Source organism: Macrosteles quadrilineatus, unplaced genomic scaffold (assembly GCF_028750875.1).
Source record: "Macrosteles quadrilineatus isolate MER2022 unplaced genomic scaffold, UCM_ALF_1.0 Scaffold_3__2_contigs__length_128488019, whole genome shotgun sequence".
Classification (NCBI taxonomy): Eukaryota; Metazoa; Arthropoda; class Insecta; order Hemiptera; family Cicadellidae; genus Macrosteles; species Macrosteles quadrilineatus.
Window position 1 is genome coordinate 14,700,556 of NW_026542596.1, and position 24,013 is coordinate 14,724,568.

General features: G+C 34.1%; 1 protein-coding gene across 1 annotated transcript in view; it reads right to left on the reverse strand.

Annotated features, from left to right (window-relative positions):
• Positions 1-1,525: 1,525 nt before the first annotated feature.
• Positions 1,526-24,013, reverse strand: part of LOC128988532 (double-strand-break repair protein rad21 homolog) — a 39,962-nt gene continuing 17,474 nt past the window's right edge. Inside the window, exons 9-14 of the mRNA XM_054409907.1 lie at positions 22,050-22,220; positions 17,521-17,877; positions 12,800-12,910; positions 8,936-9,067; positions 8,380-8,535; positions 1,526-7,155 (exon numbers count right to left, since the gene is read on the reverse strand). Of these exons, the coding sequence (XP_054265882.1) occupies positions 7,030-7,155; positions 8,380-8,535; positions 8,936-9,067; positions 12,800-12,910; positions 17,521-17,877; positions 22,050-22,220 (1,053 nt within the window). The 3' untranslated portion in view covers positions 1,526-7,029. The remainder of the gene's footprint in view (positions 7,156-8,379; positions 8,536-8,935; positions 9,068-12,799; positions 12,911-17,520; positions 17,878-22,049; positions 22,221-24,013) is intronic.

Sequence of the window (24,013 nt, forward strand, 5' to 3'; positions counted from 1 at the left end):
TGGTCTAAAAGCTTAAAAACAGGTTGATAAAAGGGCCTAAACGTACTTGATTTCTACCTCAACAAAAGTAGCAAATAAGAGACCCTCTGTGTAATTTAATTAGACACTCAGGTGTGTGTTGTAAGTTACGGGGAGGCCGAGATTTGTTTGAATGTCCTGTTTTTATTCTGAAACAACCTGGTCATCCTACTCTGGGCCTGACTTTTACAAACACAAATCAATGACTAGCCTATGCCTATATTAACTAAGCAAATCAGGTTAAGATTAGGTTTTTCTGGGTTTGGACTATCATGTGGTCCATAATACAAATTAAAAATAGCCATAACTTAAGCCTAATTATTAATACCTCAAAAGTTAATTAGGAATAATTACTTACCTTTAACTTTAAACTGTATGTAGGCCTATAAATAAATAGTAAACTTAAACTTAGTAACTTAGTTGAAGTGAAGGAGGAGAGTGATGAGGAAAGCACATAAACATAAACAATAATAACAAACGGCAGCCGACAGCCATACAATAACGAAAGTCGAAACGATACGATAGTGATAAACTTAGTACGAGTACGATATTCCACCTTCAACAGATCGCTCAATCGATTACGTCAACAACTTTTTTTCTGACAGCTGACGTCATCGAATCCTCTTCTGTACCTCCCTTGAGTAAATCCCCGCTTTGTACGAGCGTTTGTTTGCGGGATCACATTCACATAGCTATTTTGGAGGGGATTGCTGGTGAATCCTGGGGGTTTTGCGGATTTTATAAGCTTTCCAACCATATGCTACACTATTGAGGTTTAGATATTTTTTTGTTTGTTTTAGTGGTTTGAATACCAGAAAACAGGGAACTTTTTTACTGTTTTTACTGTTCAAGCTGAAACAAAAATAAAACTTTTGCTTAATACATGCCGACTTTCTATGTTTTAAATGTTAAAGACACCATGCTTTGTAGTCTTCAAACCATTAAAGCGTACATAAGCAGACATAAACCTCAATAGTGTAGCATATCGTTGGAAAGCTTATAAAATGGCGCAGTTTTTAACATATTCCGACACTTTCTTGTATACAGGGTGTGAAAAATGCAATAGACCATTGTTTTTTAAGTTTTTATCAAATATCTTAATTTTTATCTTTGAATCTATTTACAATGGAGTTTTTAAAACTGATCCTCCGTCATTTTCCATTATTCTTGTTCAAAATTTAATGTAGAACACGAAAATGATATTATCTACTCAAATCCATATACAGGTAATTGAGAAATCGCTGTATTAAGTTTAAAAGCATGGTTATTTTTGAAAAACATAAAATAATTTTTTGGGACGCTAATTTTGAGACTTGGAACATTTGATATGCATCATCACACTTCATTTACTTTGTACTTACACCAAAAAAATTTTGTCACACTAAGTACAAATCACCCTGTAGATTACTGCAAAGCTGATACCAGTGATAGTTAGAATTAAGTGTTGATAATAAACAACAAATACTGTAAAGTAAAAAGGTAAAGAAATAATAATTTTACAACATAGTCAATTATCAACATAAAACTTTATTTTATATTATTTTCACAGTATTAAATTTTCTTTACTTAATATACATATAAAATCTTTTGCCATTAATTTTGGGATTAAGGTTTTTGCGCCTAAAAAAATATCTTTGGAAAATTAAATTAAATAATACTCCATTATAATATGACCAAGTGAGTTTGCTCTTATACTGAAAGCTTGCTCAAAAAAGACTAGATAAAATTACAAGTTAATAACAAGAAACTTTTTTACAGTTTTAAGGTATCCATTAGTTTATTATTAAACAAAGATTCAACTAATGTCAAATAATAGTTGTGAAAAAAAATCAATGTGAAATCCAGAAATGTTTCAAAGGAAACCAACTTATCTAATTGAACAAACCAATTCATCTAATAATTGAAACCGAAAACCTGTTTAGAAAATTTAATTGCATGTAAATTATTCATTATCACAAAAATATGTGTTCACTAAAAGCTTAAATAAAATAACAGTGCTGTTTAACACATATTTACAATATTCTTTATAACAAATTAACGTTTCCAGCTACGAAAGCGTAAAAACAGTAATTTGAACAGATTTGGTCTAACAAGTTAAACAGGTATTAAATCTATAACACAACAAATCTAAAGTATGTAGATATAAAAAAACCAACAATAGATGGCTACTTTCTACCTATACTTTAGTGCAACTTGAAAGTGTACACAATAACTAATTTATACTATTTACAGTTACTTGTTACCCTGACTATTTTTGTACAATACAAACAAAAAAACACACAACTAGTTGTTGAAGAAACACAGTTTTTTAGTATGAAATTAAAAATAACACCAATTGTATAAATCATTATTAAATACTAGATGAGACACAGTCAGACTGTGCACCATACAACTTACAGGTCGACCAACAGTGAGAATTAACATCCGGAATCCAAAATTTTAACGAGACCTTCCCTGGAGGACCAAAACCGTCTCAGGGATCTGGTCAGAAATCGTTGGGGGACCTGGTCCGAAATCAAAGAGAACCGCTTCTGTGAAGGAGTGGGTGATTGTGGGAGAGCCCCTCACGTAGACAAAAATTATAAAATAAATTTTATAATTATAAAATTTAAACTGCCATAACCTAACCTAACTTGCTGATAATTTAAAAGAGATATGAGATAAAAATCGAATGAAGGTTTACTAATAACTAAAAATAATTCTGTTCATAAAATAAAATGATAAATGCCTCAAATTCTTACAAAAGATGTAGAGTTAAGAAGTAGGCCTAATTGCATGCTAAGCAAAATCTTAGACAAAAAAGTTAGTGTGACTGGTGGGATTCGAACCCGATACCTCATGCTTACTAGTCAAGTAGTAAGCTACCCATTAGACCATGAACACCGTTGATTTCACTCGGTATCGTTTGTACAGTTCGGGCGTTCCGTTCCAGGGAAGGTTTCGTAAATTTTAGACCAGGAAGCATTAAGGACAGAAACCTAATTTCAGTCCTCATAATTTATTTGAAAAATTTAATTAGAAAAGTCAAAATCAAAATCATACCGGTAATTAGGATTGGAATGTGACACTAATTGTAACATATATTATAACCCCATTCAAAATCAAAATCAAGATAATCTTGGAGTAACAACTTTACATACCCTCCCCCTCCTCACCCTGTTGTAAATGGACTTAAATTATGTAGAATGATAAAGAGAAAGGTGTTTTAGGTACAAAGTTTTACTCAATACAAAACAACAACATAGCTTTCCACAAAACACATCTGGTATCCATGACAACTAACTTACAGAACACATGTGATACCAAAATTAACTATTCACACAAATCATATTTCAAAACACCCCTTTCTGAAACACAATTTCTGTCGATTGCATGTTTTTAATTTGAGTTTTTCTTTTGATTGTTTTTTGTCCTATATTCTCAAAAACTGTCAATGAATACAAGTGGAACAAAAGTGTATTGAACTTAAAAGGAAATTTTCATTAAAGAGTAGCTTAAGAAATAGAATAAAAACATGATTTAGTGTTAACACAAAAAATAACAAATACTTTTAAGAATGCAAGATTCCTGAATAAAATAAAACAGAATTTTAAGCATTGAAATTCTACAATGCAAATACATTTTTCGATGGTGATTTTTTTAAAGTTAAGTAAAAAAGTTATTTTGCAATTGGGTAGAAATTTAAATTAAAGTACATAATGAGCAACAGCTGTGTAATGGTTTGAAAATTGTCTGGGTAGCCGAGTGGTTATAGTGCTCGCTTTCAAATCTTCAGGTTCTGAAAGAGATTGTTTCCAAACCCAGATGCCTTTTTTTGTCATTGGGCTATGAATTAATGATGCTATCCAACAAACAGGTCAACGTTAGATCGTAACAAGACCAAGGTTTAGACCGTTCCGAAAACAAAACCTAAATTAAAAAAATGCCATTGGCGTAGACAACACAATGTTTAGTGTAAGAGTAAATCTAATAAATAAATAAATAATTAATGTGAAGATGTGCAAGCGACTCGAGCCGAGCCTATAAACTTGTGTGATCAGCAAGCACCAAGATAGGAAATCAATCCAAGGCAAGCTTTTACTATACGATGGCAAAAAGTGTCTGCAGCAATGGAATAATCTAAAATTATGTTGTAACAATTGACGTCAAGTTGTTGAAGATTCAAAATGTATTTTAAAAATAAGGATTATGACAAAATAACATCAAGCAATATTGAACATATACAAAGTTTAACTCCAAAAAGTTTAAGTTTTGAGTTTTTTTTTCAAAAGCTTGACTCGAGCTCAGCTTAATTAGAAATCTGGCTAGCACACCCCTAGATTAATTAAATTAAAGATACAATAAAGATACAAGGAAATACAATCAAACATTTAAAACGTTGTCTGTCTTTACATTCTGAATGTTAAAAGTAAAAGATAACTTGTTCTATATGTTGCAAACCTGTGTATACAGAATCTTCAATTAAAAATATATTTTTTAAGGATTGTTGGGGACCTTACCAAGCAATTAGTTGTCAGGGATACTTGACGTGTAAACCACCCTCCTTTCAGTTTGCTGATGATACAAGGATGTTAAACAAGGTACCTAATGTTGCATTCCTGTAGAACACAGTAGATTGTCATGTTTATAGATTTGAATGCTTTCAGAGACTTGTGGAATAAAAGCTTTTGTTGAACATTGACAACAGTACAGTAGAAACTAGAAAGTCAATAATTCGGATGTAAAAACTCTAAATCGTCAATTAACAGGATTTATCTCTAGCAAGAAATACAATTTTGAACTGTCTGCTGCAAAAAAATGAACCAATACCAATACCATCGTTGAAAAATCAACAAACAATTTGTTTAGCTCAAATGTCTAGTGTCTCATGTTTTTACTGTAGCCTACACATGTTCCTTTGAATTGAATAAGATACATTGCTTAAACATAAAATTGCTAATAATCTTAAAACAAAGTTTTGATCTCTAATAGTGCATGCTGGCCCTTTTTTTAACACGTACACTACACTACTGCAATAGTACTCATTTTTCATTCATATGGACCAGTGACACGTATGACAGCTGGTCACATTAAAATAGACTGACGTCGCATATTTGATTCAGTGTCCAATGTTATTAAAAGCTTATATCTTCATAACGGTCTATTTGAAGGTCCTGAATTTTCTGCAGTGGTCTACAGGGATGTCGGTCACATATATGTGTCACTTGGTCTCAGATATGATTATTAGTGACGTCCTATGATAGTTGGCAAAACTGATTTTTTCTTTGCTGTTATCACTGACCCGCGGTCTGCGTGTACTGTTAATGAAGTGAAAATTGTGTACGCTGAAACATGGATTTTTTTTAGTTGTGGGAATCAGAACTTAATTTTTTTATTGATTTAATTTTTTTTTATGTCATGTTATTGCTGAACACAATATGCCAATTTTAAAGCGAAATAAAGCAAAAAAAGCGTGTAACCCTCCTCCTCCAGCCATTAAAATCTAATTTATCTCTATGTGTAATATTAAAATGTATAATTCGTGCCATGGCAATGACTGCAGCGTCGCATATATGTGGTGATCGGTAGCCAACGTGTTAAGGTAATTTTGATAATCAGGATAATTTGACAATTCGGATGGGGTCTGGTCCCAATTAATCCGGATTAATTGGGTGTAATTAAGTGTGATTAACCTTAACTCAATTATATTTACAAAAATAATCCGGATTATTAACATTTTACTGTATATTAATTTGCTTCTGTATGAACATTATTTGTAATGCATACACTGTATTGACATGACACATATTCATAGCTGAACTTCTGCTAATGTATTGCAAATGTTTGTTAGGATTAAATTTAATTGAATTAGAATTTGTGAATAGTTCATTATTTTCTCTCTCTTTCCTTAACAAAATATCGTTTCACTGTACATTATGCAGTATACATGCTACAGTGGCAAGCATAGTGACGTTCACATGTAGAACATGTGAGCAAACAAATGCCAGATACATCTTACCCATCTGTAGTCTATGTGGACGGGCAAGTGCAAGGTTAAAAGAGGCCGCCAACCTCTTTAAAAAAAAAAAAAAAAATTACCACAAAGATCAGCATAAAATATCTTGTATATAAGACAAATATATATTCTTTGGTAAAAATGTAAATTTTGCGATTAAAAAATTTAGGGATACATTTTAAAATTCCATCAAGTTTTTTACTCACTCTTAACAAAAAAACTTAACATAGGTCAGCATAGAAATACCTCGTGTTTCAGACAGTTTTTTAATTCCTGGGTAAGAAATTAAAAATGCTTACAGATATGAAAATCAGGGTTTAGTTGCAAACTACTTAAACTGTCCCACAGCAAAAATTAAAAACATTGTTTTCAAACCAGATTCTGTAAGTACCTTGAAGTCTTAAAGAAAAGTTAACCTACATGTAGGCCTAAGGATTAAAGAGCATAAATAGTAAAAATTGTACAGTAAAAACTACGGATAACATAAGATGACTGCCAACCTAACAAAGTAAAGTAAATGATGAATGTAAATAATTTGACGAATTATAAGTAATTTAATCCTGTGAATAAGGTTGCTATTAGGTTTGACTGCAAGATGAAACTAGTTTGGAAATTCCGTCACCAATGCTTAACTCTGGTGTTGATAATCTAATGTAACATCACTTAAATTGTTTTTTGTCAGGTTTCATACTCTGACCACGAATACACAACAACTGGTAACTTATCTATTTAAAAACTTGTTTACGATTACTCAATTGTGCATTTTGAGAGCACAGTTCTTAACAGGGCAACAAGTAAGATATACACTTATATACAGAGTGACACACCGACTAAGACTATTATATACATTTGTAGCTAACAGGTTTTCCCTATGAACAGAATTTGGTGACTATAAAATTACAACACGTGTAGTCATTTTGATGAATTAGAAATATAAAATATTTTCTCAATTCATAGGTAAAAACCGATATAAAAATACTCCATTTACATCTAAATAGGAGACAAGATTGGTCTTTTTATAGTGTTGGGTTGTTAAAACTTGTCCCTCTAGTGATCTCTATTTCCTCGTAAGAACCTTTCTGGTCCAGTTCTAGAACTTGGAACTTCTTCAGGACTAAGAGGGAGTAGAACTTCTGTGCAACCTAAAAAAAAACAAATATCAACTACTTTACAAGACAGTTCAAAAATAAATATTTGTTAATTCAGCATGACAATGTTTTGACGTTCCTACTTATTTGAAGAAACGTCCCATATTTTTGGAATAAATTTAAGAAATCAATAACAACCTGCTTCCCCGACCACATAAAAGTTCAGTTCTGGTTGCCATTTCGTGCTTGGGTCCTCATAAACCTACACTTAATCAATTTTTGAGGACGTGTGTGAAAGAGAAAGAACATTATTTAAAAATGCTTAACCACGAGAAGAGGCGTTAGTGGACTCGGCCTTGGATACAAAAAAAAGGAAGAGTTAGGAACTTCTGCAAGCTGGTCGCAAAAATTAAAAGAAGAGGAATCAGAAACATATAAAAATGTTTTACGAATGTCACAACATACATTCCAAGAATTGCTAGAACGAGTTAAACATCTAATTTAAAAAAAATGTAGACAAGAGCTTTCGGGTAAAACCAAGTTGGAAAATATCTTTGGTTGCCGCTGGCATGCTTCTAGAGGTGGTCAGACTATGCTGCTCGCTGGCGTCAGCGAGTGTGAGTGGTAACGTGACATCTAGTCGCCGCTACTTCAGCAGCTGCTGACAAATGCTCACTGGCTGGCAGTGTCAGCTGCGAATTTTGTGGTCACATTAAACTGACAGTAGCGGCTTCTTTCAGTTCGCCGCTGATGCCTGCCTAGTGTGACCCGTGCTTTAGACAAACATGGGTGAATGGTGGGAGTAGCTATATTTTATGGGGAAAATCACAAAAGCTGCAATGACTTTTGAACTGTAATTTGTACAGCTATGTGGATTGCACCATTCTGTTAAGAGTTAAAAGGGCCATAATATAATAAATTTCAATCAGAATTATTCAAGCAGTTTTTGTAAAAATCTAAATTTCTGTTTTTTATGGGTTTTAATAGGAAAATAAATTTAAAGAAACCTGGAGATACCATGGATTTAATCATACGAAGCACCATTTAAAGCCAAAATAACAAAGAATTAAATAAACCTGGAGATACCATGGATTCAACCATACTGTAGCTCTGTACAAATCCACACACAGACATCACTTCAAAAACACAGACATAGCTTTTTTTGGGTTCGGGGTCCCCCAAATCAAATATTTACACCCAAAACTCACTGACATAAAAATACCTTCTTCATATAAGTATAGGGGGAGAAAGTAAAAATTAAATCCTGCTCAAACTTACCTGTTTCTTGTTGTTGCGGCCGACCAAGTCTGAGAAGACAAGTTTTTCATCGTTCATCAACTTTGCTTTCACAACTGTGTACATATGAGCAGCTCTTTTGTTGAGGACTCGTTCTTCAAATTGTTCATATGTCTCGTCTGTAGCCTGCTCTTCAGGCTGAAATATCAAAGACTTGTCAAGCAATATGCATTAACCACTGGTAATAGTGAATTGACTACAATTTGTGATTAAAAATAGACAGGTATTTATAATCGCGGGTTAGGACCCATTTTCATAAAAATCCGAATTTATGATTTGTTAGTTGAGCTTGAGTTTTTTAGTACTTTTCCTTCATGTGGCATTATAATATGTGTAGCCTATTATGGCTGTATTGATATAATTAAATTCCGTGAGCACTATCTTTTTACTTGGCAGGAAAACGCGGTTAGAGAACAAACGGCAACTATCCAAAATAAGTTTTGCGGACCTATTAAAAAACCAAGTATGATTGTCATTTTCCAGGTTGGCTGGACATTCTGTAAGTTCATACTTTTTGTTTTGTTTCTTGACTACTCACAGGTCCAACGGAGACAGGATTGTCGTAGTCGTCGTTCCATGGTGTGGCTTGCCCCTTCTCCGATACAGCTCCTGGCGTGGTGGCTGGCGGATGTTGTTCATCGTAGCCCATGTTGGCCATAAGCGGTGCCTCCTAAATAGACAATAGACTTGTTATAAAGTCAGAAGTTACCCAGTTCTTTGTTTACTGCTGCGGATAGATTTATATCGTGAAATATTATATCAGTTACTACTTACTAGTAGTTTGGTTGTGTTGCTAGCCTAGTGGTAAGCGTCTCGGACTTAGGTGCAGGAGGGACAGGTTCAATCCCCGGCACATCCACTTAACATTTAATCTCTCGTAACTTCTCTTGTAAAATGCCACTGGCGTGAAAAAAAAACAAAAAAAAAAAAAAAAAAAAACACATTGCTAGGTTTCTAATCCAATTGTTAGAAGGAAAGAAAAGAAACCAGGAACATGACAAGACTAGTAGCCTACATAAACTGGTACCAAAATAGAGTAAAAAGCCTCATCTTCAGCCTTATGTTTTCTGGTCAATGACTTCATATCCAGTGGCGTAGTGTCAAAGTTGGGGGCCTGGGGTGGCTTAGATGTGGAGGGAGCCTTTTTTACATACATACGTAAAATAATAAATACCATAGTAAACTGTTTATTTAATTTTTTGTTTAACATTATTTTAAACAGGGTACTAGCATTATTTATTAAAAAAGTAACCCATACAGTACCCCATAAAGTGCACAGAAAAAAATATCCATCTATACTATTATAAAATTGAGGTGGTGTCTGTTTGTCTGTCACGACTAAATTACTAAACCGATACAGCCAAAATTAAACACACCAATAGTCCACATATCTAGGAATGTCATAGGCCTATTCACTTCCCTGAGTTCTTCTCGGGCTACGCCCCTTGGATATCCAGAGTTTTGAGGTGAGGTTTTCAAAAGTTAATTGGTCTCCATGGGAGCATGAGAAAATTCACAACCTTTGTTTACCTTCGTGTTGACATTTCAATGCAATGCTTATTTTATTTTACAATTTCAGACAGCTAATCCAAACAAATTGAATAAAATAATTTACACAACAGAACTATGTAGTAGCATGGATAAAACATAGTCCCTTAGTAGTCCCATCCTTATGGAACAGCTGAAGCCAATTTTATTGTTAGTTCTGTCCGGTTTTCTGTAGATGTTGTGTTTTGTTTACAATTTGTTTCTATTATTTTAGGGTTAGTTTCTCATTATTTGTGTCACACTGTTTGGTTATATAGCTAGTGGACAAGTTATTGTTTATGATTAGATAGTTTTATTTGGCTAAGCAAGGTTTTAAATTATTGAAATAACAATAAGTTTATTGTTATTTCAGAAAACCTCGCTTAGCCAAATAAAACTATCTAATCATGCACAATAACTTGTCCACTAGCTATACAGTAGAACCTCTTTAATCCGAACCCCTGTAATCCGAACGCCTCAATGCTGTACTCTATACACAGTACAGTAGTTCTTTATTGTATACTGAATTTATTGATATACGCATTGTAATTATTTCAATTGTAATGTACAGTACTGTTTATTCCCTATGTTTACTACTGTATTAAATAAACAATGTATTTTACTTTATAAAGCATTTTTCACTTTTCCCTAGCTATTGTTATGTAAAAACAACAATATGTTCTGTAATCCGAACTATTCAATCATACGAACTATTCAATCATCCGAACTACCCCCGGTCCCAATTAGTTCGGTAAAGAGGTTCTACTAACCACACAGTGAGACACAAATAATGAGAAACTAACCCTAAAATAATATACCTAACCAAATTGTAAACAAAACACGACATCTACAGAAAACCGGACAGAACTAACAATAAAATTGGCTTCAGCTGTTCCATAAGGATGGGAAATCTACTAAGGGACTATGTTTTATCTATGGTAGTAGGTTTATTATTTGTGTCATTGATTAAGGAAAATTATGTTATATATTTAAATGTTAACAGTAGGAAAATTACAATGTAGTCATATTTTTTTGTTCAGATTTGGTAGATCTTTGTTTATAAATTGGAACTACTTAACAAATGTTTGGTTAAGGCAGTATAGTACTTCTTCCCGTTGTGAAGCACGGGCCCATTTCCCAGGTCATATTTTCACTAAATATCTCCTTGAAAATGTAATTTATATATATATATAAATGTGCTTTTATTGTATTTTGTATCACTTAAATGAGCTTATAGGTTCATGTAGGCTACTTCGACTATTTTAAATGTTATGTATTTTTTTTATTAATGATGCAACATTTTGTTTTTATGAGTTGGAGATTTGTAATGCACTCCAAGAAGTAACGAATCACGTTTTTTACTGTCACTCCTTTTAAGCGGGGTAAGTGTACGCCCCAAATCACATAGTACAACTTTGACCACAGATAAAAAATACCCATAGGTGCTATCAAAATCAAATTTGCTGTGCTTATTCTTTGGAATGTTTTGTACGCTATATGTGGTTTTTTAATAAACTGACAATGATAATGTGTATAACTAGTGCTAGAATAGAAACAAAAACTTAACAAAGGAGTTTAAACTCAACACTTACTTCCGGACGGTACAAAATATCCTTCTCTTCTTTTTATAATTTCCTTTTCAATTTCAAATTTTCATAATTATAAACCTATTATAGTAACTATCCAGTAACAATTATTTGAGAAAGGCTTTTGAATTAAAATCTAACTTTAGGGCAATTTTTTCAAGTGCAAATTAATTAAGTTAATTTTTTAAGTTTTATCACGATATTACTTAAATAGCCTCAGTTGTAGTCAATACAAAAACAATAGTATGCCAATGGATTTAGACACACAGATCAAAAAAGAAAAATACAGGAAGCACAAACAAACATACAGCGTTTACAAAAACTGAATGAAAAAATACATACGGGTAAAGTATATTCCGTGTGTGAGTAATGATAACGTCTTAAACCATCTCAAAGTTCATAAATAAGGGTTATTAAAAAAATGGCATATACAAAAAGGGGGAAAATACAAACAACTGATTCCAAGCAAAACTAACATTGGAGGAAATGTAAAATGGGATGGCTAACTTTTATCAACATTCAGGAATCGTACTTACAAAAAACGTGACATCACAGTAGAGAAGAAACACAGGTCTAATGAGATAACAACAAAAATTGAAAAAAAATAGGCCTAATGTTTTTTTCAAGAAGTGAGCATGAAATTGGTAAAGTTTTAATTTATGAACTGGAAAGTCTTAAGCGCTTAGGTGGTAAGCACATCAAGATTGATAAATATAGTTTTGATGGTTGTGACATGGATGAAATCAATAAACGTTATTACAATAACAATAACAAATCAAGTATGCAATCAAATCAAAATCACTTATTCAAATTTTTCTTTTACCCTAACTCGCTTGTTTAGATGTTCTCTATAACAAAGGACATTAATTTAATGTTTTGTAGAAAATTAATTTAAATAAATACCACTTGATAATTTTAATTTATGTATCTTGGTCACAATATACTAGGTATGAAATAACATATATCAAAACATTTAATATGAAATTAGGTGCATTTCAATTTTTTTTCAAATAGGCCTAGTAATAACAACACACTTAAATAAAACCATTTAACTCTGTAAGTGAACCTGAACCACTAAGCACTATGGGTTATTCAACCCAGCAAATTTTGTTTTGTTGTGAAGTATAAATTTCAAAAAGTCTGCTCGCATGATCAACCATTTTCAGCTCCCTAGTTGGCATGAATTCGCTTTTGAGTTGAACATTAAATATATAGTCAGCAAAATGCCTAAGACTTTAAATCCACAGTTTTAGTGGTTTCAAATGTTACCCTAATCATCAAGTACAAACCTGGTCGTAGCCCATGTTCTCCATGAACGGTGTCTGGGGAGCATCTGTGACAGGTGGGTCAGGGTGGGGGTTTACAGAGGGGTTTAGACTCTGTTCCAGCAGCGAACTCACCTGCCGAAAAACAATCAATTACCAAGGGTCTGCAGGTCAGTAAATGACAGAACATAACAATTTGCCTGACATTTTTGAAGATGGTGTCATTATGTCTCTGTGACCGTCGAAAATGTTAACAAATTTTTTGGCTGTGATTACAATAAATTATGACAATCAATCTATTATTTTCTTTCTTGAGAATGCTGTGTTCAATTCATGCCCTTGTGTTAAATAGAATAATGAACAAGAATGAGGAGTAACTCCCACAGGGTGTCCAGCGTCCCATCAAATAAAATTCAAGGACAATTCTAGGTTCAAAATTCAAAATTTAAAGAAGAAAACTTGTGGTTCAAAATAAGCTTAACTTCCTTCTTTTTACACCTACTGTACACTAAACAAATACCCTTCGGCGAATTACGTGATAATTTGATGATAATTAATTAATTGAATTCCCGCAATCGGGCAACATCCTTGATGAGTTCCCGCAACCGCAGCAACATCCATGAGTATTTCATGCGATAATGTCAACATTCGTGATGATTTCCCACGGTCGTATTAACATCTGTGATGGTTAACCGAAATCATGGCAACATCCATGATGAATCCCACATTTGTGGCAACATCCGTGATGTTTTCCAACAATCACGGCAACATCCACGATGATTTCCTGCAAATGAGGCAAGGTCAGTGATGATTTCCTGCGATCACAATAACATCCGTGATTATTTTTAGGGGTGTGCGAGTACTCGAATCTTCGAGCTTTTCATTATTCGGCTCGGCTCGAGGCATTTTGAAAAAGCTTGAAGTTCGAGCCAAGCTTTTAATACTAAGTCAAATTAAAAAAAAAAAAAAAAACACTTAATTTGGGTTGTAATAGAAAACAATGTTATCAGAATTCTACGTTGTTCATGCATTCGAGGTTTGATAAGCACGAACCTCAGCTCAGTCAAGACGCAATGATTATCGATCGTAATTTTGAGGAGATAGGAAAGAGACAAACTACCACCTATCGCGTTGTCTTTCTAAGCCTTGTGTGGGAGGGGAGATTATACCAACAAACGAACAAACTATTTCAGGAATTCTATTTTGGGACGGATGAAAGATACGGAAGAAACAAAAAGTGGTCACGTGTGCAAATGTAGTGGGCGACACAATAAGGCTGTAAACGAGTATCGTCTGCCGTTGTTCCTTGTTTGTTTACTTTTTCAGATTCCGTATCAAACGCCCCTATCTGCTATCTCTCTTTCTCTCTCTCTCTCTCTAACAATGTACTGATTAAACAGATTGTGGTTGACGACTTTTCTACTTATAAGTTTTCCTGCGGTTATTTTAGTTCAATCAATCCCATAACCTTTCTAATGTTTATCAAAATAATTAATTAATCTGTTTTGTATTTTATTTCCTTTAAACCAACCCTCCCCCATTTACCATCTGTATTTTATAGAATAAAATGTTTGTTTATAAAGTTTGACTGGCCACACAATTTTGTACCTACCTATTTTATTTTGTATAAAGTAACAGTTACTTTGATGATTCTATAAATATATTAGGGATGGTCAAGTCTCGAAATTTCGGGAAATTTTCGGGAAAATTTATATCTCGTTACACGAGACAAGATTTCTTTTTGGCCGAGATTTTTATCGAGACGAGAATAAAAAAAAAAAAAAAAAAAAAAAAAAATTAAAAACGCCTGCAGAAAGTCAATGCAATACCCGCAATACAGGAGCGTGTTGTAGTTGCGTTTCCTTTGCGAAGGCGTTCTTATTTAATTAATTCTTCAAATGTAAATATTATTTTAATAACATTTTAGAAGTTTTGTTTAGTGTTAGCAGTGTGAGGAATGTTTTATTACTATAAAAAAAGTCAAAACAAGTAACTATTTTATACAAATTAATATTTTATTTTATGATTTATTTTATTTTAGGATAAGTTGAACTCTATCCTAACTGATATCACTATGTTTCCTAATCGTAGGCATTTTTAATAATTTAGGCGTGATTAATAAAAAAATGTCATGCTGATGTTTTTTAATAAAAGATTGTAAATATTCTTGCCTATTATCATTATTTTTGTATTTAAACAGTCATCTAACAATGTTACAAAATCAGGTAAAAATTCCGAACGTGCATTTCCCTTTGTGTATGAGAAGGGAAATCCCGTCTCGATCTCGTCTCGAAATTTTATGAGAAATAAAAAATCTCGTCTCGTCTCGAACTAAAAATCCAATCTCGTCCATCCCTAAAATATATCAATAAGTGGTGCGTGCTGTAATGAATGCTTTTTATTATCAAAATAAGTAATGAATTATTAATTTTTGATAATACATGGATCATTGAATACCATAATGTCATGTAGTTTCTTATTTGTAACTTGCAAATAATAATAATTGATAGTTAATTCTGGAAAATGAAAAATAGTGAACGCATCAGGGTGTCTACTACATTCTGGATAAAAAATACATGGACAAATCCCGTACATTTAAGGACACTTTGCCGTAACCTTTGTCTGTGTCATTAGGACTACCGAATAATTTTACTGATTCGTCAAACTGTATTAATCTTGTTATTCACTGTAGTACCAGAGAGAAAAGTAAATAATAATAGATAAGAGTTAAAAATTACAAAATAGAAATTTATTGAAAGTAAACAAACATAGGCCTACCTATACTTTGGGTAAAGCTTTTATAGTGTAATAGAGAAACGCAATCATTGTCTCCTGCGATAGCGACAAATATCTCCATCAGTCATGTAAACTTCATAACATAGCTTATCCGATCCAGGCCGATTAATTTGGCATGATTCGCCCTGGCACAACGTTAGGTTCTCGACTACTTTTGAAAAAAAATCTTTAATGCATATTGTTACTCAATTCTTAGTACAAAATCAAGGTATGGTAAGCGGCTATTAATAAGCAATAAGCACAGAGTAAGATTATTGTATTTTCATTTGCAAAGTTAATATCGACACATAGCAATCATTAGTTGTTTATCTTAGGCTCAATTACATTTTCTTAATATATTTTACAGCTCTTTCAAGAATCAAAATACCCAGGCCTAGACCTAATTATTTAGGAGGGCCTATATAAACTGAGTAACAAACAATGAGGTTATAATAGCAGCAAAGTCACTATCATCATTGTAGTTCATAAGATTTTGATTGCTTAAAGCATACAACTCAATAAATAAGTATATGGGAAACAACAAACATTGAAACCTGAATAGCCAACAATATAAGACAAAGATACAGAAAATGCAATGACATAATTTGAAACCAAGCAGGCCTACATAGTGATAAAACATTAATGCAAACAACAATGCTTGTGGTTTTGTCAATTGAAAGATAAAATGTCCATAAAAAAGGGGTTAACTTACAAAATAAGACTGTAGATTATTTACATGTTTAATATGAAACCATAAACAGTTTTGAGTTTTATGGCACTAGGCACTGGCCGCGGCAAATTGAGTCTTCAAGCCGAAAGTACAAGTAAGAAGTGAAATTTAACAGCCAGCAACTAGCGATCAATAAAATTATGGCCCATTAAAAATTTAAGGACATAGTCTGGCATTTAAGGACAATTCCCGTACATTTCATGGCCAGTAAAAATTTAAGTACAATTCCCAGTTTCCCCGGATTTCCCGGTTGGTAGACACCCTGAAGCATTCATAAACATGTTGTCAAAACATTCAAAACATTGTCAAAACCTTCATTGCGAATGCGGTAATGTCCCTTATTAGTGATAGTTTCCTGCAATCGTGATTTTGAACTACGCAAAACAAGGGAAATCGGTAATTTCAGGCAGATTTTTATTCAATTATTCAAACATCATCAAAATTTACGAGTGAATCTACGGTTTCCACGTTGGCTGGACACCCTGTCACAACTTAACTTAGTTCTGATGTGTGATAAAAAAATAAAACCTGACATTTTGAAAACAAATAGGATTAAGTTTAAGACCCGTAAAAAATATGATATTTATAATCTTCTTTACTACAAAATCTACTATCAAGAAAACTTTAGGATAACATACTTTATTATGTTTAACTGGTTAGTATTAAAAACACCGAAAAAGTAGTTACTAAAACTTTTTGTATTTTGGTATTATCCGGAGGCCACCCTTATACAGTGCGCTGCAGTGGTTATGTTAGGTTGGGTTATCGTAAATATGTTTGTAGGACTTTCATTGTTTTGTTATGAATCGAACGATACCAGATGAGTCATACTTTTGCACGCAAAATCTCCTCCAAGTAGGCCAAGGTCAGGTCGTTGACCGCAGCCATAGCCGTCTCTAGTATAAGTCCGCGGCCTTCGATGTGGCAACGTCCCCATCCCCACCCTGGTCCAACTCCGCGTATTGCCGCCAGCGTTAAAACGTGCAACATTTCGCCAAAGCAGTTTTGGCTTAAATCTTTCTAAAATAAGTGACCTCCGGATAAGTACAAAATTTTGTTCACTAATATTATAGTATAGGCCAACATTTACAGTTGGCAGTATCCCTCTGTCCGGTCCCAAAAATCAATAACAAATTACTCTGCCCCATAGAGATGTCTACTTTGGCATGCAGATGTTGATGGTTACACTATGTGAGGACCACTAGTGCCACATCCACGTCCACTTAACTCCCTGACTCACCTGTTCCAGATGTGGAATACTGGTGTCCAATGGGAAGGGAGTTTGAGGGGCAGGAGTGGGGGGAGCGACAGACATCGGAGGTTCAACAGACATAGGTGCCACACTCATGGGTCCCGAGGGTCCTACTGACATAGGACCGGAGGGACTCATGAGGCTGGGCGGACCGACGGACATCGGACCATTAGTCATGACTGATAGAGGTCCATGGTCCATGGGTGGAACTGACATGGGAGGACTTACGTGCGGAGGGGCAGGGGTGTGGGGTTCAGGTGCAGGAGTGGAGGGAGGGTAAGCAGGAGCCAACTCCTCGTGGTGATCAGGCAGCTGCTGTTGTACGGACTGAGGCGGTTCAACCACCTGAAACATAGTTAATTGTTCATTGTCATACAGCTTTGCAAGCAATGTACTGGTATAGTTCGGCCGCTTAGAAAACGACCTGCGCGCTAATGCTAAACCAATGCTGGAGGAGGTCGTTTTCTAAGCGGCCGAGCTATAGTAAGTTAATGTAAGTTAGAAAACACAAGGAACTGCATTCATAGTCCTATTAACAATAAATGTTAACAACAAATTGAATTTACAATGCTAATTAGAGGTTTGGTTGGAGATTGTTTTTCTAAATGTGATTTTCAAATCTGAGATAGGTAGAAAAAAGTTATTTGCATCAAGAGACAAACACTGAGACATGGCCTTGCCATATAAGTTATTTGCATCAAGATACAAACACTGAGACATGGCCTTGCCATATAAGTTATTTGCATCAAGATACAAACACTAAGACATGGCCTCGCCAAATAAATTCTTTGCATCAAGATACAAACACCGAGACATTGCCTTGCAATACAAATTTTTTGATATTAATATTTGCGCTACAGCTTTGTGTCAATAAAAAAATGGGAAAAAAATTGGTCTTGTACAGGGATACAGACAGCTTTGTGTTAGTAAAAAAATCGGGGGGAAATCGGTCTTGTACATGGATACAGACAGCTTTGTGTTAGTAAAAAATCGGGAAAAAATCGGATCCATCAAAACAGGATCTTGCCCAAGATCCGGAATTTTTTGGATCTGATAGGGTGCTGGTTCTAGCTCGGATCCGGCGGATCCGGTAGTCCGATACCCGGATCCGACCATCACTAATTTATACATTTTCACATTAGTTCCCTGCTGATTCTCGATTAAGATAGTAGATCACTGATTCTTTTGACTTCAAAAGTTATATTAATTTTTAGTATTTACGTGTGGTGAAGTCTTTATTTAGGCCTACTATTATTTACTGTCGTTTAGATTACTGTAATTACTTTTCTTACAAATGAGTTGTGCAAAAAAGTCAAAATAGTTATTTGTGGAGTTATTTTAGCGTAGTGAATGATGAAAGAAAACATGCTCGTTGTGACATGTGTGGTCAATTATTTAGTTATAAGTTGACCGTGTCAAATCTTAAGCAATATCTTGATAAACAACATTCTATACAGTATATTTGCCAGCAACTGCTGGCTTGAAAATAAGTGTATAATGATAATGATATCTACACATTTACATACAGTGTGTAAATTTAGAAATATTCTGTTTGTGGCGTTTATCGTTAACAAAGGTTTTGTAATTTTTTTACATTAAACATATTTTTTAACCCCCCTAACAGGGTAGGGGGGTGACTTATTTTTTTAGCAACCCTCATTTTGAAGGATTTTTAAAAGTAACACAATGACGAAATCCCTAGTTTGATATCTCACACCTAGCCAAAATGGCAGGTATTCCAAAATTGTATTTACTGTTTGTGAAAAAGCACCAATTTCACAAATATGGAAACAAATCTGTATTTTTAAAACCGAAAAAGATAGAAATATTCTGTTTGTGGAATTGTTTGTTAACATAAATTACGCAATTGTTTACATCAACAATATTTTTCAACCCCTTTAACAGGGTAGGGGGTGGGGGTGATTTATTCTTATAAATAACAAACCCTATTGAGTGACCCCTAATTTTTAAGGGTTTGTCAAAAGAAATACAATGACGCAAACCCGAGGAAGATATTTCATCCTTAGCCTAAATGGTGGGTATTCCAAAATTTGATTTATGTGAAAAAACACCCATTTTGGAATAGCTGCCATTTTGGCTAGGGGTGAGATATTCACCTCGGGTTTGCGTGATTGTGTTTCTTTTAACAAGCCCTTCAAAATGAGGGGTCACTCAATAGGGGTTGCTATTTGGGTTAATATGCATTTTAGGGTTTGCACGCAATTTTTGAAATTGTATTTTTCATTCTACTCAAAATTTAACGCTGATTCCGAAAATGACGTTCTTTTTCCGCAGAAAACGACCATAACGCGGAAAAACGATCAAAACGACCAAAAATTTGTTTTTACCACAACACGTCATGTGGGTACTCAAATTAACCGGAATATTACTTGCAGATCACGACTATGCAAGAATTCTTTAGATCCGACGTCAAATAAGCGAGATTTTCACGAAAACGTGATACTACCAGCAATAACTCCAACTCACTAGGGGACAGGTGGGAATTCGGGGTTTTGGGCGGGGGAGACATCTAACGTGGTTTATCCCTTTGAGTGCCAACGTCCGGGGAACCGGACGTTTTTAAAACGAGCCAAAAGTGCCGACGTCCGGCCGACCGGACGTTTTTAGAACGAGCCAAAAGTGCCAACGTCCGGCTGACCAGACGTTTCGTAATGATCGAAGAGTTGTCATAACACCCGAATGGATACTCGGATTCTTTTAACCCATATATTAACATTGAGTCGAAAGTTACTAGATGCGATACATCGATTTTCGTTGGTCGAAATATCGAAAATTTGATTTTTACGTAATTTTAACCTAAAAATCGCCAGATTGCGCTCGGCATTTTTAGCGCGACCTTCGGGAAAAATCATCGGCATTTTTTGAGCGTTACTTTTATTTCTCACCTGGCACTCTAAGGGATATCATTGTAATTTAATATGTAAAAAATAATGGGTGATTAGTCGGGAGAATTATGGGAAGTATGCTTGAGATTGGGAAATTTTTCAGTAACTTACTAACATATTCATTGGTTGTAGTAGCACTGCCATGTTGCTTGTTAGGTTGGTTAGGTTAAGTTAGGTTAAGTTGGGTTGGTTAGGTTAGGTTAGGTTGGTTAGGTTAGGTTAAGTTGGTTAGGTTAGGTTCGGTTGGTTAGGTTAGGTTAGGTTGGTTAGGTTAGGTAGGTTGGTTAGGTTAGGTTAGGTTAGGTTGGTTAGGTTATGTTAGGTTAGGTTGGTTAGGTTATGTTAATTTAGGGTAGGTTAGGTTAAGTTAGGTTATGCTTAGTATCATCCCTTTTACCTGTTAAATTAAAACATAAACAATTATAATAAAAGGATCAGCTGGTATTTCAACACAGACAAAAGTTGTAGCAAAAATCTTAAATAGCATTTCAGATTTAAGTGAAAATTTCGCTTATTTGACCTCGGATTCAAAAAATTCTTGCATTGTCGTGATCTGCTCAATATTACGGTTAATTTGAGTACCCATATGACGTGTTTTGGTAAAAACAAATTTTTGGTCGTTTTGGTCGTTTTTCCGCGTTATGGTCGTTTTCCGCGGGAAAAGAACGCCATTTTCGGAATCAGCGTTTAATTTCAAGTAGAATGGAAAAAAAAATTTCAAAAATCGCGTGCAAACCCTAAAATGCATATTTACCGCTATTTTAAAAATACCACCCCCTACCCTGTTAGGGGGGTTTGGTGTAAACAATTGTGGAACCTTACTTATGAATCAATGCTACAAACAGAATATTTCTATCAATTTTGGTTTTAAAAATACAGTTTTGTTTAAAGACTTAATTTACACATTGTATATTAAATTATTGTCATTATTTTTACTTAGACTAGGGGTTTGCAACTATTAGGATGTTAGATATTACAATAAATAATTATATTTTCAAATTTTGTTGCAATGGCTAAAATACCTATTAAAGAGATTAAGTTTAGCAAATACGTAATTTATTTACAGATTCTTCATACTTTAACTACATTTGAAACCTTACAACACTATGAAATACAAACAAGACTATGTTTAATAACGTCCAAAACAAAATAAAAAAACCATTGCTGGGACGCAACGGTTGTTGACAATGGACCTTGGACAACGAATTCTCGACAACGTTTCTGAAATAACAGGATGCGGTAACCTGTTATTGGCGGGTGAAAAAAATTGCCGTTGCTGGGAAACAACGATAACTTGCATCTCTAGTTTCGACTTAAATTGGCTAGTAAGAGTTATTTGTTGCTGCAAATATTAATTTTTTTTTACTGGACAAACTTAAAAAAACAATCGGTTACCCTAAAAAAACTTTAATGAAGGACACAAAGACATTTGGTAAAAAAAAAACAGTTTTACCACTTTTAACAATTTTTACCTCATAGGAACAATGAAATCAGAATCGAGAATTGAAAATCGATTTCAAAGAATCGGGATCAGAATCAGAATAAAAAATTTCTGGAATTGACCCATTACTACTTACAATATATATAATTTGTTAAACTGGAGTACTTTACCTCTTCTGGCTCGAGTTGTTTCCTCTTGCGGCCTCTTCTTCCTTTCTCCTGTGGTTGGTCCTGGGCCTCATCCTGTCCTGGAATGTGTTCCAGAGGCATCTGATTCTCTCCCTCAGCTCCTCCATAGTCCTCGTTGGGCACAGCTCGGCTCGTCAAGTGCCGTTGGTAGTTCTAGAAAAAAAACATGTTTCTTTAGATTGGTTTAGAAGAATTTTAATTTAGCTATTTTGTATAGTTATGTTTCATTATTGACTTGACACAATTCATGTATACAAATGTACTGTTTGAATAAAGGATTTTTTTTATTTGTATTTATGTGTAAATTTATGTCTCCATTTAGCTTTCACCGCAGCCAAGCAAGCTAGTTCAAATCTGATTTTAGTGAGTTCATTCACTACTATCATTGACTATTGGATACTGACGATATAGACGTCCCATCTATATCAACTAGCTAAAGCCAACTTTTTGTTAAAAAAGAACGTAGTTGTGTGAGCCAGTCACAGAATGTGCTAGTGACTAAAACTCTATTTTCTACCGTATTGGTTGTTGCTAGCCACGTTTATGGGTCATAACAGTTGCTATAGCTCACAATCGTTCCATTAGTTTGAATTGGTAAAAAAGATTGTGTATTTGACAGAAATCAGTCATTTAGATCAGCACAACCTGTCGGTGGCTCACATCAACTACGACGATCTTGTTTAAAAAACTGGCTACAAATGTAACATGGGGATGAAATGACTAGTTGTATTAATAGTCAAAGCTACTATTCATGCCCACCCCTAATAGCTCCTGTCACACGGTGCTTAGTGACCAGCATCGTGTGACTGATTCTCCAACGGCTAGAAACACTCCCATAAGCTGGTACCTGTAGCTACTGGAGGGTTTAAACTAGGGATGGACGAGATTGGATTTTTAGTTCGAGACGAGACGAGACTTTTTATTTCTCATAAAATTTCGAGACGAGATCGAGACGAGATTTCTCTTCTCATACACAACGGGAAATGCACGTTCGAAATTTTTACCTGATTTTGTAACATTGTTAGATGACTGTTTAAATACTAAAATAATGATAATAGGCAAGAATATTTACAATCTTTCATTAAATAACATCAGCATAACATTTTTTTATTAATCACGCTTAACTTATTAAAAATGCCTACGATTAGGAAACATGGTGATATCAGTTAGGATAGAGTTCAACTTATCCTAAAATAAAATAAATCATAAAATAAAAGCAATATTAATTTTTATAAAATAGTTACTTGTTTTGACTTTTTTTATAGTAATAAAACATTCCTCACACTGCTTACACTTAACAAAACTTCTTAAATGTTATTAAAGTAATATTATTAAAATAATGAAAGTAATATTTACATTAAATGAATTAAAGTAATATTTACATTAAAAGAATTAAAGTAATATTTACATTAAAAGAATTAATTAAATAAGAACGCCTTCGAAAAGGAAACGCAACTACAACACGCTCCTGTATTGCGGGTATTGCATTGACTTTCTGCAGGCGTTTTTAATTTTTTTTTTTTTTTTTTATTCTCGTCTCGATAAAAATCTCGGCCAAAAAGTAATCTCGTCTCGTGTAACGAGATTGAAAATTTCCCGAAATTTCGAGACTTGACCATCCCTAGTTTAAACAGTTTGATACATTGTAGCGCTTGAAGAGTCACTAGCGGGTCACGTGACCACCCCGCTGTGATCTCTGCACTATTCCAGCTCTGTTTGACTGGAGCAAAGAGTATCGTGCTAGTTCTCTCAATTAGAAGAACGAATTTAAATTAAATTAATAATATAAATTAACCGAGAACAAATTTACAACTTCATATTAGAAAATTTATTTTTATGTATTGTCATTTTATAGTTGTAACGATTGCTACATCTCACATATATAGCCTAAACTAAATGTTTATTTTTGCCCTGCACTTTTTTACCAAATGTTTGATATAGGGAAT